The sequence below is a fragment of the Rhopilema esculentum genome, chromosome 11 (genome assembly GCF_057945365.1).
Source record: "Rhopilema esculentum isolate cy_ngs chromosome 11, ASM5794536v1, whole genome shotgun sequence".
Taxonomy (NCBI): Eukaryota; Metazoa; Cnidaria; class Scyphozoa; order Rhizostomeae; family Rhizostomatidae; genus Rhopilema; species Rhopilema esculentum.
The window spans coordinates 7,007,633-7,022,647 of NC_142825.1; the positions used below are offsets into that span (position 1 = coordinate 7,007,633).

The 15,015-nt window shown below is 35.8% G+C and overlaps 4 protein-coding genes across 4 annotated transcripts in view; 2 read left to right on the forward strand and 2 right to left on the reverse strand.

The window, feature by feature from the left end:
• Positions 1–10,998, reverse strand: part of LOC135694209 (uncharacterized) — a 22,601-nt gene extending 11,603 nt beyond the window's left edge. Inside the window, exons 1-5 of the mRNA XM_065212908.2 lie at positions 10,952–10,998; positions 2,608–2,724; positions 1,801–2,052; positions 1,301–1,384; positions 689–872 (exon numbers count right to left, since the gene is read on the reverse strand). Of these exons, the coding sequence (XP_065068980.2) occupies positions 689–872; positions 1,301–1,384; positions 1,801–2,052; positions 2,608–2,698 (611 nt within the window). The 5' untranslated portion in view covers positions 2,699–2,724; positions 10,952–10,998. The remainder of the gene's footprint in view (positions 1–688; positions 873–1,300; positions 1,385–1,800; positions 2,053–2,607; positions 2,725–10,951) is intronic.
• LOC148958963 (uncharacterized) lies at positions 4,978–8,189 on the forward strand. Its single transcript, XM_089111659.1, has 2 exons — positions 4,978–5,367; positions 5,764–8,189. Exons 1-2 carry the CDS (start codon positions 5,136–5,138, stop codon positions 8,187–8,189), a joined length of 2,658 nt encoding a protein of 885 aa, XP_088967785.1. The 5' UTR covers positions 4,978–5,135.
• LOC148958964 (uncharacterized) lies at positions 8,666–10,529 on the reverse strand. Its single transcript, XM_089111660.1, has 2 exons — positions 10,354–10,529; positions 8,666–9,733 (listed from the first exon to the last, which is right to left on the reverse strand). The coding sequence occupies exons 1-2, from the start codon at positions 10,495–10,497 to the stop codon at positions 8,666–8,668; spliced, it is 1,212 nt and encodes a 403-aa protein (XP_088967786.1). The 5' UTR covers positions 10,498–10,529.
• On the forward strand, positions 10,978–14,959 carry LOC135694212 (large ribosomal subunit protein uL18). The gene is made up of 7 exons (XM_065212912.2): positions 10,978–11,104; positions 11,256–11,325; positions 11,687–11,937; positions 12,923–13,125; positions 13,597–13,774; positions 14,122–14,222; positions 14,819–14,959. Exons 1-7 carry the CDS (start codon positions 11,102–11,104, stop codon positions 14,922–14,924), a joined length of 912 nt encoding a protein of 303 aa, XP_065068984.1. The 5' UTR covers positions 10,978–11,101; the 3' UTR covers positions 14,925–14,959.
• The last annotated feature ends 56 nt before the right edge of the window (positions 14,960–15,015 follow it).

Here is a 15,015-nt window from a genome sequence, read left to right on the forward strand (position 1 = left end):
ACGTTAGTTGCAGTTATAGAATAAGCAATATTAGATTGAAAGTTTATTAAATGTACATCCTTTTTCTCAAACCAGCTTAAGAATCAACGTCTGATGTTGGTAGAAACAGTCCTTACACATTCCTCATCCCCTCCCATGACAGGAGAGGGAAAGTCAACTGTATGATCATTATGAAAATTAGAAACTTAATTTCATTTATTTATAGAAAATCTCACCTGCATTTTGCAAAGGATCACTTTTTAGCTAAAATAAAATTCTAACGGAGACTTTAGGGCAAAAGCCTCGGCGTGAATTAATTTATCTAAATTTTTCGTTCAAAGCTTTAGGCCCGCTTCTCCAAGAGATGTTCTCTATACACAAAGCGACAAAGTCAACGGTCTTTCTCCCATATTAACTGGTAGCCTTGGCCTGAGTTGTTTCGTACCATTTATTGTTAACGGCAATAAATTCGTTATATTTCAGAATAGCATGAGGTAGACTACACATGTCACACTACTAGCCTAATCACAGTCGTGTTACAGATGATGAAAGTTGAAAAGAGACCAGTAGAAAAATGTCCTGCCTGTTGAACTTGGTTGGTCAAAATAAATTGCAAGTCAACAACAGCCAATTGAATAACAATGGCGTTGGGTACTTAAACTTTTCTTTATAGATAGCAAAAACAAAAACGTTTAAAACAAGAACTCACTTGAATGATTTATCGCCTCTATGTTTTCGTTCATGATTCCTTAATTGAAAAACTTGCAAGAATCTTGACGGGCAAAAACTGCATTTGTAAGGCTTGAATCCAGAATGTTTCGACATATGACGTTCCAAAGAGGAGTAAGACACAAATTCACGCGGACATAATCCACAGGCATAATTTTTCATATCTATCGAAAAATATATGAAGCAACTGAGAAACAAAATTAAGCACGAAGCTCTACGCATCTCACATTCTCCCACCTTCCCCTTAAACATTACTAACTCGAAAAATCTTTGCTTAAATTGATCTTCTACATAATATCAGAAATCATAAAGACATGTCATTATATCTGAAAACATTAAAAACACTTTTTTGTTTTATCTTATAACTCTAAGTGTACTAACTTATGAGCCCCTATAAAGTTTGATTGAAATCTCGCATATATCTTATTTCATTCTCTTCTTACTTGATAAATACGCAGGCTCAATGTATGAAGTGAGAATTCAACTTGGATAAAAAAAGAATGAACAAAAACAATGGGAAAAACAACGAGAAAATTGTGTTTGATAGTGCAAAACGAAAATGATATAAAAAAGAAATAAAGAGCAAACATACACAAATGTTTCTCTGCGTGAATCTTGAGGTTTCCTTTTGAGGAGAATCGTTTACAGCAAATGCTACATTGGTGGAGCTTGTCTCCTAAAGTGGAGAAATTGGTTTTATTTAGTTGCAAATATACTGAAAACAGTTATTTCAACAATAGAGCGATGTGCTGCTTACTTTGCAAAATCGAATGTTAACTGACAAGGCTCCTTGTAAAAGCATGTCAATAGTAAGATCCTGCACATTCTAAACTAAAATCTAAACAGATGATTCTAGGTTTTCAGGAAGGGTCCTAATCAATTGATTGGTCAATTAATTACAGGTGGGGGATGAGATGATTCTCATTTTTCACTTTCGAACTAAAAAAGACAAGTAAGAATTAGTGTTTGTTGTTGTATTAAATGTTTGATTATACCAGCAGTTATATTTATTTATAGGAAAACGTGCTATGCTAATACAAGAGAAATGTGCTATAAAGTTTACAGATATAAGATTATGTTAAGCTAAGCTACCTGTATGCCGCCAGGAGTGTTCACTTAATGCCATTCTTGATGCAAAAGTTTTAGGGCAGTCTGGGCACTTAAATGACTTCTTACACATATGTTCTTCCTCTTTGTGATTTTGCAGTTCAATTACATAGCTGAAGGATTCACCACAGTAGGTGCACCTAAAAGGCTTTCTCTCAGTGTGAAGATTTCTGTGCTTTGCATATCTTGTGTATGTGAAAAAAGGTATTCCACATGAATCACAAGTAAAACCCTCTCCTGCAGAAATGAAAAAAGGATATATGTCAAACCTTCATAAATAGCTTGCCGAAAACAGTTGGAACAACACAAATTCAGGCTCAAGAATTTAATTATTTACCGCTCCAAGTAATCAGTGCTATTGCTAAACTCTCTTCTTTCCCTCTAATATTTGACACCTTTCATTAGATGTGTATATGTGTTCACTTCTTGTTAGAGTTTCACTGACAATCATGTAGTATTGATATCAAGCAATATTATAATGGATATTACAAATTTAAAACTTATGTGCAAATTTAAAACAAATTTAAATTTTTTTTAGTGCAGTTGTCCCAACAATCTTGGCATCAATAATACATTTGCGGGTTATTAAAGATAATAATTTTAGAAAAACAACTTAAAACAGCTATGACTGTGGTAATCCTGCTATATAACTTCTCCGTTCTAAGTCCTCTTAACCACACCATTACCATACCAAGTCTTGGGAATAGTAATCAGTTAACAATTTCTAAAACCTCTAACATTTTTCTTGAAATTTTCTGAAAATTTCAATAGGTTACTAATGAAGTTTCATACTTTCACTGATGACATCAATTGGTGCAGTGCACTCCATGTCTTTTAGTGGCCCCATGAACACAGTTGGTACAACCTCAGATTCTTGATCCATCTTACCATAACTTACTTGCTGCCTTCCTAAAGACAATTGACTAGAATGAGTCTGTGAACATACTTACAAATCAATCTAAAACATAGTCATTAATTTCAACATGCATACTCTAAACCATAAAGCAACCTGAAAATGTTAACATTTAAACCACAAAACATCATTTTCAAGTAAATAAAACACATCTACATCAAATCAATACAATTCATAATCCTTTGTGGCTACAAATAGCAAGCATGCTTATAGTAAACTTCAAATCCTTTGTTTAAAGGGTTGCCTAAATGTTTTGGGTTTTTACTCTACATATTTCAAAAACCATTTAAATAATTAATTATGTGGCAACAAAAATACCAAAATATCCTGGTCTGAAGCAAGACTCTTTTTCTTACAATGCAATCAGAATTATTAAGTTTTTCTAATAACAGTGTTTGCAGTATAGCAAAATGGGTCAAACAAAAACAGATTAAAATTTAGCTATTTATAAAATGTCTGTTCAGTTTATCATGCTGTCTACCTAACCTGGAAATTTTCTTCAAACAAGAAAGTTCATCCAGTCCCCATTATAATAAAATGGGAGATTAGTAATACACCAAACATAAAAAAAGCTCAGAAAATTGAAGCTGATGAAGGCAGAAATCCAATTATTGTAGGGAAATTGCATTGGCAATTGATCTTGCTTTGGGGCCAGTGGTCACATTTCTATTGTAAAGCATCTTGAAATTAAAATAACCTTCAGCGATGAGAGTAGCTTATATCTTTTGTTCACTAAAGAAACTGCTGATTTTAAAAGGAGATCACTTCCAATCATATGGTTAAAAATTGCTACTGATTTTACTCTTTGTTTATATAAGCTGTAAAGAACATGACTAAAGTGGCGTGGTCCTCTTGGTGCACCTGCATGATCGGAATACCTCTTGTGAAAATATAAATAAGATTAGATTGGGTCTAGTACTTTTGAAAAACCTCACAAAAATAACTTGCTGGTAATACATGGGGATTGAGAAATGGTGAAGCTCCATGGAACAGGAAGGGAAGGGCGGAGGAGAAGAGGAAAGGGAAAATAGCATCTGCCGCTAATCACTTCTTCCTTCTCCCTTGCAGCTCCTCAACTTGCTTATTTCTTTCTGCAGCTCCTTTTGTCCTATCATTTTTTCCCTCCTTATCTCTCTCCCTAATAGCCTCTGCAGAGGAGAGTATGCTGACGACTTATCTTAAGTTATGGGCTGTTCCTTATTCTTTTTTACAAAGAAACATATTTTGGGACAAGTTTTTCAAGAGCTTACCTTGAACCAATTTTTAAGTATCCTTAAATTCTTTGTTTTGCTTTTGGGTTACACAAAACTTTAGCTTTTCCTCAATTTCCTCATTTTTTCTTTGTTACAACAAAATTGTTAAGAGTTTTAAGCACACAATTGGAAAGCTGTAAATGTTATAATTATTTTTATACGTTGGTAAAAGTCTTTTTATTAGCCTTATTATGAAAAAGTGCACCAAGAGGGTGACGCCACTCTACACCTTTCAAAATTTTTTTTTTCTTTTCAGAATAAAGTGGCTGTAGCTGAAGAACAATTCTATTTTTTTTTCCTGGGTAACTATGGCCCAGACTCTAAAGTATTTTTTCTGCGCAGGAAACGCCAGAATAATAATTTTGAAATTTGCGGATAACGGACGTTTCCCCCAAAATCGTGCGCAGTATTTGAATCAAAGGCTTTCAAAGAAACCTTGTATTCTTTGTTTTTTCTTGTTATCAGAAGTCACAAGTTTAAATGGTGGAATATTTGCGGGGAACATGGCTAGATAAACAAATATTGTGCGCGGAATCTATGGCAAAATCTGGATAATGCGCGGGCGGAATGAATGATAAAAATTATTGCGCGGTATAATTCAACAAATTTTGAAATAGAGATAACAGAAACCTGAAAAAGTGGTGAAACACAATATCCTCGTGGTTATTAATAGAAAATGATCAAATTTGATTCTTTGATGAATGGAGTTAGCTTCAAGGAGTGGAGGAAAAAAGTTTTCATATAAGCATTGTTAGAGACCGGTCTGCAGAGTGTGGCACTTTTCGACGAGATCTCCGGTGTGCACGAGCAAAAAGCCTGGTGTGCCGGTGTGCACCACCAAAAATGTCTGGTGTGCTGGTGTGCACCGACTATTTTTCCCTGTTGTGGTTAAAATTTGTAAATTTGCATTTCACCGTAAAAATGCATGTGAAGTATACTGTTGAAGATAGCGCAAGTTTTTATTTGTATATTTGTCAAGTAAGATTCATGAAATCATAGTCAATAGAAAAACACTGGTCTGGAAAGCCGGCAAACATCAAAAGAATATCTTATTGTTAGGACTTTTAAAAGTCACGTGACATTATCCGTGCACACTGCTTCGGCCACTACTCTTGTATGCTTCGATCGTGGATATATATCATGTCAATTCTATCATGCCCGGCGATAATTGTGCAGTTTTTAATTGTGGAAGCAGCCGTAGAACGAAAGGTATTGGAATTTTTAAACTTCCAGCGGCAAATAACGACGAAAAAAAGAAATGGAGGGAACTTCTCCTGAACGAAATAACGAAGAGCAGGGTACTGGACAAGGCCTTTAAAGAAAGAGTGAAAAATGACAGAGTTTTTATATGTGAAAAACATTTCCTACCAGAGCAAATAGAAATTTGTGAGTATCTAGCATTCGATTTGATGCTAATAGCCTAGTTAAATTTGTGATTTTCCTATAGTATACCTTTTTCATAAACATTTACTTGATCGTTGAAAGATCGATCGCGAGTGAACCTTGAAGCCAGCGGTGTAGGAGCCTAGGCCTGTCTATTTTATCATGAGTACATTTTCAGGCCCCAAACAATTTTAAAACTGTAAGCCCACCCCTTTCAATATGAATTTCGTTCCGAAGGCACTGCATGTTTGCAAAATGATATTTCCTTTACTGCGGATACTTTGTCAGAACATCTGAAATAAAAAATATACCTTATGCATTGTGTGAATTGACCCAGGATTGTGTATAGTGGCCTGTCTAAAAGAATATCAAATTGTGACTAATTTTGTTCCTTTATAGTTGATTCAAAGAGGAAAGGGCTGAAGCCTGGGGCTCTACCAAGTTTCAATATGCCAATAAAAAGCTTCCAGAAAGAGAAAAAAGAACGAAGGCACATTCCTATAGGGAGAGATTTGTTACCGGAAGAGGAATCCAAAGACATGATTTATAAATCTTTTGATGAGTTATGCCAGAGGGTGAAGGCACAAAGATTTGATGGAATTTGGTCCCCTGATATCTCCTGTGATATGGCAAGAATCAAGAAATTTGAATTTCCTTTCATACTGCCCAAATACGAAATTATAATTGATCCAAGCTTGGGTTTTTCTGTTTCAATTTATGGATGGCTTCTGCCTGATGACCATCATATCTACAAAGTGAACAGAAGATCAATGCAAAATATAACTGTTTCCAACTTGTTGAAAATGGTTGAGTCATATGAAATTTGCTGTGGTATGACAAACAAAGAAATTTCCTCTAAAGTGGTCAATCATGTTGTACCAATGCAATTTGACCCACTTCTAATGGAAGATGATGAGCATTTTAGTTGTAAGGAGTATACCAGATCAATCAACTGTGTTGTTCTGACTGATACAGCTAAATGTGATAGCTGCATAAAGGCAGACAAATCTCTTGAAAGTTTTGCAGTCAGAAAAAATCAACAGCTGACCACACCAGCCAAACTAAAAGCACCTATTTCTGCAACAAACCCACACAGAGTTTTGCTACCCCTTCGAGAGCAAAGATTGAAAAGCGCACAATTGGAAAAACAAATTCAAGACATGCAAGTTGAGCTTGAAAAGTCATCGATCCAGGTTGATCAAAGTTTAGAAGGAGATTTCCTTGATATTCTTGACACTTCATCTGAGAAGATGACACCTTTTCTGAAAATGTTTTGGGAGCAGCAAGTCAAAATGAGAAAAACATCCAATTGTGGAGCAAGATTTCACCCCATGATTATCAAATTCTGCTTGTCAATGTCACAGAAATCAGCATCTTCATATGATGAGCTAAGAAATACATTTGGGGATGTCATTAAACTACCAAGTAGAAGAACACTGCGGGATTATAAAAATTGGATACGTCCCACAACAGGTTTTGATAAGAAAGTTGTGGATGAGCTTATCAGGCTTACTGATCATTATTTTGATATCGAAAGGTTTGTTGTTGTGCTGATTGATGAAATGAAAGTGAAATCAAACCTTGTCTTTGATAAACACACTGGGCAGCTTATTGGATTTGTTGATCTTGGCTGTGAAGAACATAACTTTGCCACACTCGAAAAGGCAGATGAATTGGCTACTCATGCACTTGCAATTATAGTGAAAGGACTTTGTAAAGACTTGAACTTTTGCCTTGCCTATTTTGCCACTTCAAGTGTCACAAGTGTGCAATTAATGCCAATTTTTTGGGAAGCGGTGGGCATATTAGAAATGAAATGCAATCTCTGGCTTGTGGCAATCACTGCAGATGGTGCATCTTCCAACAGATCATTTTTTAAATTGCACAAAGCTTTGGATGGGGGCTCTAACAAAAATATCTGTTATCGCACTGTGAATTTGTATGCCAGACACAGGTTTATCTACTTTTTCAGTGATGCCCCCCATCTAATCAAGACAGCAAGAAATTGTCTTTTCCATTCAGGCACTGGAAAGCATTCACGATTGATGTGGAACAATGGATCCTATTTACTATGGGAACATATTTCCAAGCTTTTTTTTGAAGATTTAGATAGGGACATCAAATTATTACCACGTCTGTCCTATGACCATATAAAGTTGACCCCATTCTCAATCATGAGAGTAAATCTAGCAGCTCAAGTACTCAGCAAAACAACAAGTCTTGTTTTGAAGAATTATGGCTCAGAGAATGCTGCTGGAACTGCACTCTATTGCGAAATGTTTGATTCTTTCTTTGATTGCTTCAATGTTCGCAGTAAAAAGGAGCATATAAGAAAAATCAAGCCCTTTCTTGCACCATATACAAGTAATGATGACCTGAGATTTGAATGGCTAGAAAAAGGCATGCTTCAATACCTGAATTCATGGAAAGAAAGTATCGAAAAACGCCCTGGAGAATTCTCTAAGGGTGATAAGAATAAGATGTTTATATCTTGGCAGACCATGGAGGGAATTGAAATGGATGTTGCAGCTCTTCCAGAATGCATCAAATTTCTCCTGTCTCAAGGATTTGAATATGTTTTGACAGAAAAACTGTGTCAAGATGCAGTAGAGGAATACTTTGGAGGACAACGAAAGTTAGGAAGAAGAAGTGACAATCCAGACATTTATACCTTTGGATACAACAACAATGCCTTGCGAATTCAAAAAACAATCTCTGTAACTGGCAATACAAGGGGTAAACATGCTGGGAGAAGGCAACAGTGGAATGAAGTTGATGACACAAAACTACCAAAACGGAAGTATGAAGCAAAAGACTCTGTATAACTTTTTAAGATAGAAGCTTAAGGTTTTAAAACCAAATTAAGATTTTACAATATGTATGAGCTGTTTTTCAAAAGGGTTAGAAGCAAAAAGTTTAAAACATTTATGCCTGAACAATTTCTTTGAAAATTAAGTTAAACTGATACTTCACCAGAAAAAATTATTCTACAATAATATTGATTAAATAAAGAAAGTTTAAAGGCATTGAGTCATGATAAATAGACTGGGTATACCCTAAGTGCCAAAATCCGCTGAGTCATGATTTCCATGACTGTGATGCTATTGGTTGACCTTGAACTGGTCACATGAACTCACCTCGTACTGAATAACATAACAGTTTCCATCAATAGCAAATTGTCAACAACGGATGCCAATATCACATGAAACAGCAGCGATCACGCCGAAACCAAATGACCCCCTATAGAGAAAGCCTATTTACCATGACTCAATGCCTTTAAGTTAAAGAAGTTTAAGTATGGTCAGTCCCTTACTGCACTTGGTTCAGTTGATCTTTTGATTTCCGTACGTAAGGCCTTTGCCTTTGCAATGCCTTTCTTCATTTTGAATTTTTGCATTAAACTTTTTGCATGTGAAAATGCTCTTACTCTGACATATAAGTTAATAACACTCATCAACAGGCCCGAGATCAGAGATTCAGAGTTGCAAGGAATCTCTGCATCTGCAACAATAGCATTGAAATTGCATACAATATCCGGGTCTTTTTGCAGCTTTTGAGAAATTTGGTGTATGTGAATAACATTTTTTTCTTCGCTAGTTTTAATTTCTTCTTTAAAGGTTTTCTCAACCACTTCAAAAATTTGCAAAGCTGGTGCTTTTATATCCCACAAGCCGCCACGGGTGAGAATTGTGACCAGGTTTGCATTATTAACTTGGTCAGGATCACTGCCATTTAATGCTTTTGCAGCTTTTAGAATGGCCATACATTGTTGACTGTCCACTGATTTCCATTGTTTTGACTTTTGGAGTTTCCGATATAAGTTGTGGTATACATACCCTCCAAGATAGTGTATTGCTGCCCTTTCAGTTTCAGTCAATGCTGCTGTTGGAATTTGAAGATTAACTTCAAGAATCTTTTTCTTATACTGGGCAAGTGAACAATTGGCCAATTTCATTGCAAGCAAGGTAGCAGAGTGGCATGTCAAGGTTGGAAAGCATAGTTGTGCATCAAGGACTATCTTTGCATAAAAATTTGAATAAAATTTCTCTGAGTTTCCATCTGCACACAGTTCTGCATATATTTGAACAAACTGCTGAAAAATCTTTGAGTCCTGGCCATACACATCATGATGTGATTCAATTTCCTTGATCATAAGGTCTGGGTAGCATCCATTTGTTCCTGCAGCTTTTTTTGATAATTGGATGAGACTGTTGAAATCTTCAACACATAAAGCTGCAGTTTCTGGCTCACTTTGTGTTTCAGCTTTTGAAGATGTGTCTTTGTGTTTCAGGGTTGCGTGTCTTTTTAATCCTGCTTTGCTCTTGCACACTTTTTCACAATTTTTACACTTGTAATCATCAATTTCAGCCTTTAAATAAATATTTGCAATAAGAAACTCAATAAATCCTCTCACAGTATGTTAAAGAATATTTATCAAATGCAATTTCAAAATTGCAATTTTGTTAATGGTACAAATAATTCAATGTAAATGCCTAACCGATCTCATTACAGTGAATAAAACAAAGCAAAGGTAACTCTGGGGGCCTAAGATCGATTCTGAGAAAGCTACTCAAGCTAATTGAAAGATTTGATTTATTGAATATGTGAAACTAGTACAACATTGGAAACTGAATTGGTTCTCGCTGAAACCTTGGATATCAAGGATTTAATTTTTCTCAAGTATACATTTACTTTGATCTTACAAAATCTATTCTATACCGATGTTGATGTCTCCATGCAGAAAACATACCAACAATCAGGGTCCGAAATTTGGCCGATAAGAAAAAAGAAAGCTGAACAGCATTGCCGACTTAATGGAATCAATTTTCTGATCTTTCAGGAAAAAATTAAAAAACGCAAGTATTTTCGTCAGTGGTAAATTTTGTTGAGAGACCAAGCAAGATGGAAAGAATCAACCAGTAGTCGTTAGAAATACGTACGTGACCCTTATCAGTCCTTGATCGGTTTAAATCTTCTACTCAGGCTTACCTCATCGTCAAACTCATTTTGCAAACTCTCCTCTAACTCCAGAGCCTCAAGGATTGCGTCCAAATTTTCATCAGATACCTCTGAATTTTCATTATGTTGGGAAATTCTACGAGAAGATCTGCGACGTTCGTTGTTTTCTGCCATTATAAAACACTTCCGCGCAAGGCTGTGCACGGATATTGTCACGTGACTGGAGAATTCAACATGCTTTCAAATAATGCGAAAAGCCCTTTGATGTTTGCCGGCCTTCCAGACCAGTGTTTTTCTATTGACTATGATGAAATCTCAAATTGTTCATACACGACTGTGCTTGTTTTTATCAGCTGACATTTTATATGGGACCACACCAAGCCACACCAATCCTATTTGCCACACTAAAAAATACCCGGTGTGCAACAGGTTTTGCACAAAAATATCTCCGGTGTGCACATGCCATACTCTGCAGACTGGGTTAGAGACAGTGGAAATCATTTTGAATGGGCACTTGCCAATGGACGTAGCAGATATTATACCTTTCAATTCTCTGTTTATGTTTAGGGTGAATTAGAAATCGGGAGAGTTAAAAGGTCTGTTAAAAAATCACAAGACGTGAAATTACCTTTGCTCCCTTGACGCCGCCATTACGCTGACCACCCTCGTCTCGGCTGGTAACCTCAATTCCATGCAAAATCTGAATTTCGGCCTTTCCACAAGCTGGTAGGAAGGTGGACCCCATAACCGAAGCTACCTGAGCAAAAATTATACAATCATGGTAACTGAGCACCTTTTACTCAAAAATTATGTATAAAATGGCACCCTTAAACTTCCATCTATGTTTTTTTAATTAATAGAATTTGAATCAGCCATCGATTGTCAAGATTTTTGGAGATTGTCGTTGTTCTAACTACCTGTGTCGCTTTTAGGGTTTTGTGAAAGTCATCAAGAACAAAGCATACTTCAAGCGTTTTCAAGTAAAATTCAAGAGAAGAAGAGGTAATTTCAACTTAGTTTGCTATAAGTGTCAAACATCATACATCACCGCAAAATTTTGATCATTTCTGATTAAAATAGTGACATGTTCCCTAAATGGATACTCAGTGCCCTATGTATAAACCTACCTATTTAAAAGGTTTTGTACTATTATCATAGTTAATGATAGAAAGATGTTTGCCGTACTTTCTTTTTATGAATGATATTGTCAGAAACAGAAAATGCTAAGTTTATGCTTTCACGAGTGGGTGACTTTTTGATTAGTTTTCCATCATCACTTTTGAAATAAGGGGATATTCTGCTAATAATTTGTAAAGTTATTTAATGACCTTTTAGCTCGCCTGTAATAAAAATTTTCTCCCAGAGGGCAGAACTGATTACTATGCAAGAAGAAGACTTGTTATTCAAGATAAGAACAAGTACAACACGCCAAAGTATAGAATGATTGTTCGATTCACCAACAAAGATGTTATTTGCCAGATAGCGTATGCCAAACTTGAAGGAGATGTGATTATTTGTGCTGCTTATGCCCACGAGCTCCCAAGATATGGTGTCAAGGTCGGGTTGACCAATTATGCAGCTGCATATTGTACAGGCCTGTTGCTTGCAAGAAGGGTAAGGATAGTTAAATAATGTTATGTAATTTGTTAGAATGAAAACTGCGAGAGTTGATGATATATTTACCTTACCACAATGAGGTATTGCCTTAACTGTGTGTGAGAAGGAAGAACCGCAGGATAGGCTGTCCGCCGGATTCTGTGAATCTTGCAATGAGATTTTAAAATGAAGGATATACAGGAACAAAGCAATACGACGACGAGAATCCAATGTGACAAAATAAAATTTTCAAAATATTTAATTTAAATATAAAGAGTATACTAATATTTCGCCCCGGCATACAGGGCTTCATCAGAGTAAATGAAACGAACGAGTGAATGGATTTGAAATGTGAGATGGTGGTGCCGGATTGGTGGATGTTGAATGGTGTGAATGCAGGGCAGTGGAGAAAAATGGGATAATGGAAGTGGGGGAGGGAAGGGTGGTGGGTGATGTAAGGGGATGTGGGTGGTGCTATGGAGATTGATGCAATAAGATGATAATGATGACTGTGAATATGAAAAAAAAAAATTTTTTTTTTTGATGGAACTGAGAATAATGGAATGTTGATGATAGTAATAGTAGTGTTGATGATTACAATGGGTAGAGAAAATATAGTGTGGGTTGTGAGGGCGGCCTGATAGGTGATAAGTTGTTTTGTAAAGTTAACAGTTGGTAGTTCTGTTCATGCCGTTGGGGGTGAGGGTGTTCGCCAGGCCAAACCCTACACAATATTTTGTAAAATTTTTTGTGAAGTCTGAATTTGTTTATAATGTGTGATATCTTTATTATCAATTAGAGTTACTATATAGAATTGGTATAAATGTTGAAAATTCAAAATTTAAATATTATGTTTATACATGACTTGTTGTTTACTTGTCTTCAAAGGCTTTTCAAGAAACTGTTACAGCAACATTTTTGGTCTAAATTATCATTATAGGTTATTGAAATTCAACTGTAGACAAAGTTAAATTTCAAATGCAGATTTATTCTTCATTCATAGCTTTTGGCCAAGCTGAACTTGGCTGACATTTACAAGGGTTGTGAAGCGCCAGATGGTAATGAATACTGTGTTGAAGGAGAAGAAGGACAGCCAGGACCATTCCGGTGCTATCTAGATGTTGGTCTTGCAAGAACCACAACTGGAGCCAAGGTTTTTGGTGTATTGAAGGGTGCTGTTGATGGTGGGCTTGACATCCCACACAGGTATTAGAGAACTGATATTGCTTTTCAAATGATCTGTTTTTTCTTGCATGCAGCATTTTGAAATGTTTATGAAAATTTTTGGTATAGATATGGTGCTTTGACATTTTAAATTATTCCTCAACTTCATTTTACTTTTTAAAATTTGATAGCTAGAGCAGTGGTGTAAATTTTAGGACTTTTGTTTTACCATCTGTCATAATGCTTAGTGCTGTATTGGCAGGGCTCTGCCTAATTTGGTGTATAAAAGAGGACCATCCTAAGTTGCAATCTTAGTTTGACAATTAATGAAACCATCAGGCGTTGTTTATATGCAAACTAGCTTTTTTATAAAATTTAGCCCACAAGTTTAATTTATAGTTTTAACAAGTTTCATTTTTCATTTCTTTTACCGATCTTTACTGAACTAATAGTAAGATTACATTTCTGCTAATCAGAGATGACATCTTAAAATATCTTGTTTCAATTTGTTAGCAACAAGAGATTCCCTGGCTATGATAATGAAGCCAAGGAATTTGACCCTGAAGTGCATAGAAACCACATCTTTGGGCAGCATGTTGCATCATATATGAAATCATTACAAGAGGATGATGATGATGCTTTCAAGAGACAGTTCTCCAAGTTCATTGAAAATGGCATCACTCATGACAATGTAAGATTTCTTCATCTTGCCCAGCTTTGAAATAAAGAGTGTCCTAAATCTTTAGTCAATGTTTCTTGAAAAATTTCAAGCATAATTTTATAAAGTATACACTACAATTGGAAAATATTTGGTAGACAATAGAAGAAAAGTCTATATTCTGCATTAAAGTGTAATGCAATTATTTTGTGTCTCATACCTTATTCTTATGAAAGTATTTAGGCATCTAGATCAAAAGGTAAAAAAGTCAAGTTTCTCTTTGTTTATTTTTCTCTGTGAGAGAAGACATTCATTTTGTTCAGAATCACATATTGCATCATTATCAGAATGCAAAGTTATTTTGATGTTTCATGTCATAGGTTGAAGAGATGTACAAAAAAGCACATGCTGCTATTAGAGCTGATCCAAGTCCAAAGCAAGCTGAACCAAAAGAGAAGAAGGAAGGAGAAAAACAGAAGAGGTATGTGTGTCTATTACTCTTTCTTTAGATTCTTTATAGTTACAGTTGTGATGTTTCCTGGAGATAACCCAAAAAGGTGTTGTTTCATATGAATGTTATGAATAATATGAGCCTTCCTGTAGAGTGTAGCTGATCAGTGTAGCTTAAAATATAACTTTTTAATGAACACCACTTCACGTCAGTTTGTTGTAACATTTTGCAGGGCAGGCCTTTTCATTTCACGTGAGTGATAGCCAATGCCCTCGCCAAACTTTTGATGCAGGCTATTGACAGCCCTCCCAAAAACATGTATTGCCTGCAAAAGAAAGATATAGCACTTGTGGAAAAGCTAACAACAAATGTCACTGTTGTTGTCACTATCATTCAATTCATGTCTTCTCGCAGCATTGTCAAGGATTTCCCTCGAAAGCTGAACGTTTTTTAGAACGCGAGTGCTTTCGAAGTGGGGTAGAAATCCGCCATTTTGGTCATTTTTAGCCAAAATTCTGTGCCTAAAATTGTTGATAGGGCCTTTATTCAAAGATGTTTTTGCAAGACAGCAAGTGAAGAAGTGAAGATTAAACTAACATAGCTGTAACTGTACCCTTTTTTTACAGATGGAACCGCAAGAAGATGACACTTGCCCAAAAGAGAAACCGTGTGGCCCAGAAGAAGGCATCATTCCTGAAGAAAATTGCAGCAGAGGAAGAGGAAGAAGATTAAATGAGAATAAAAAGAATTTGATTTTTTGGGCTAAATGTGTATTTCTTCTTTCCTTTTCTCTCCTTGTTGCAGCTTTATGGTTTTTGAAAAA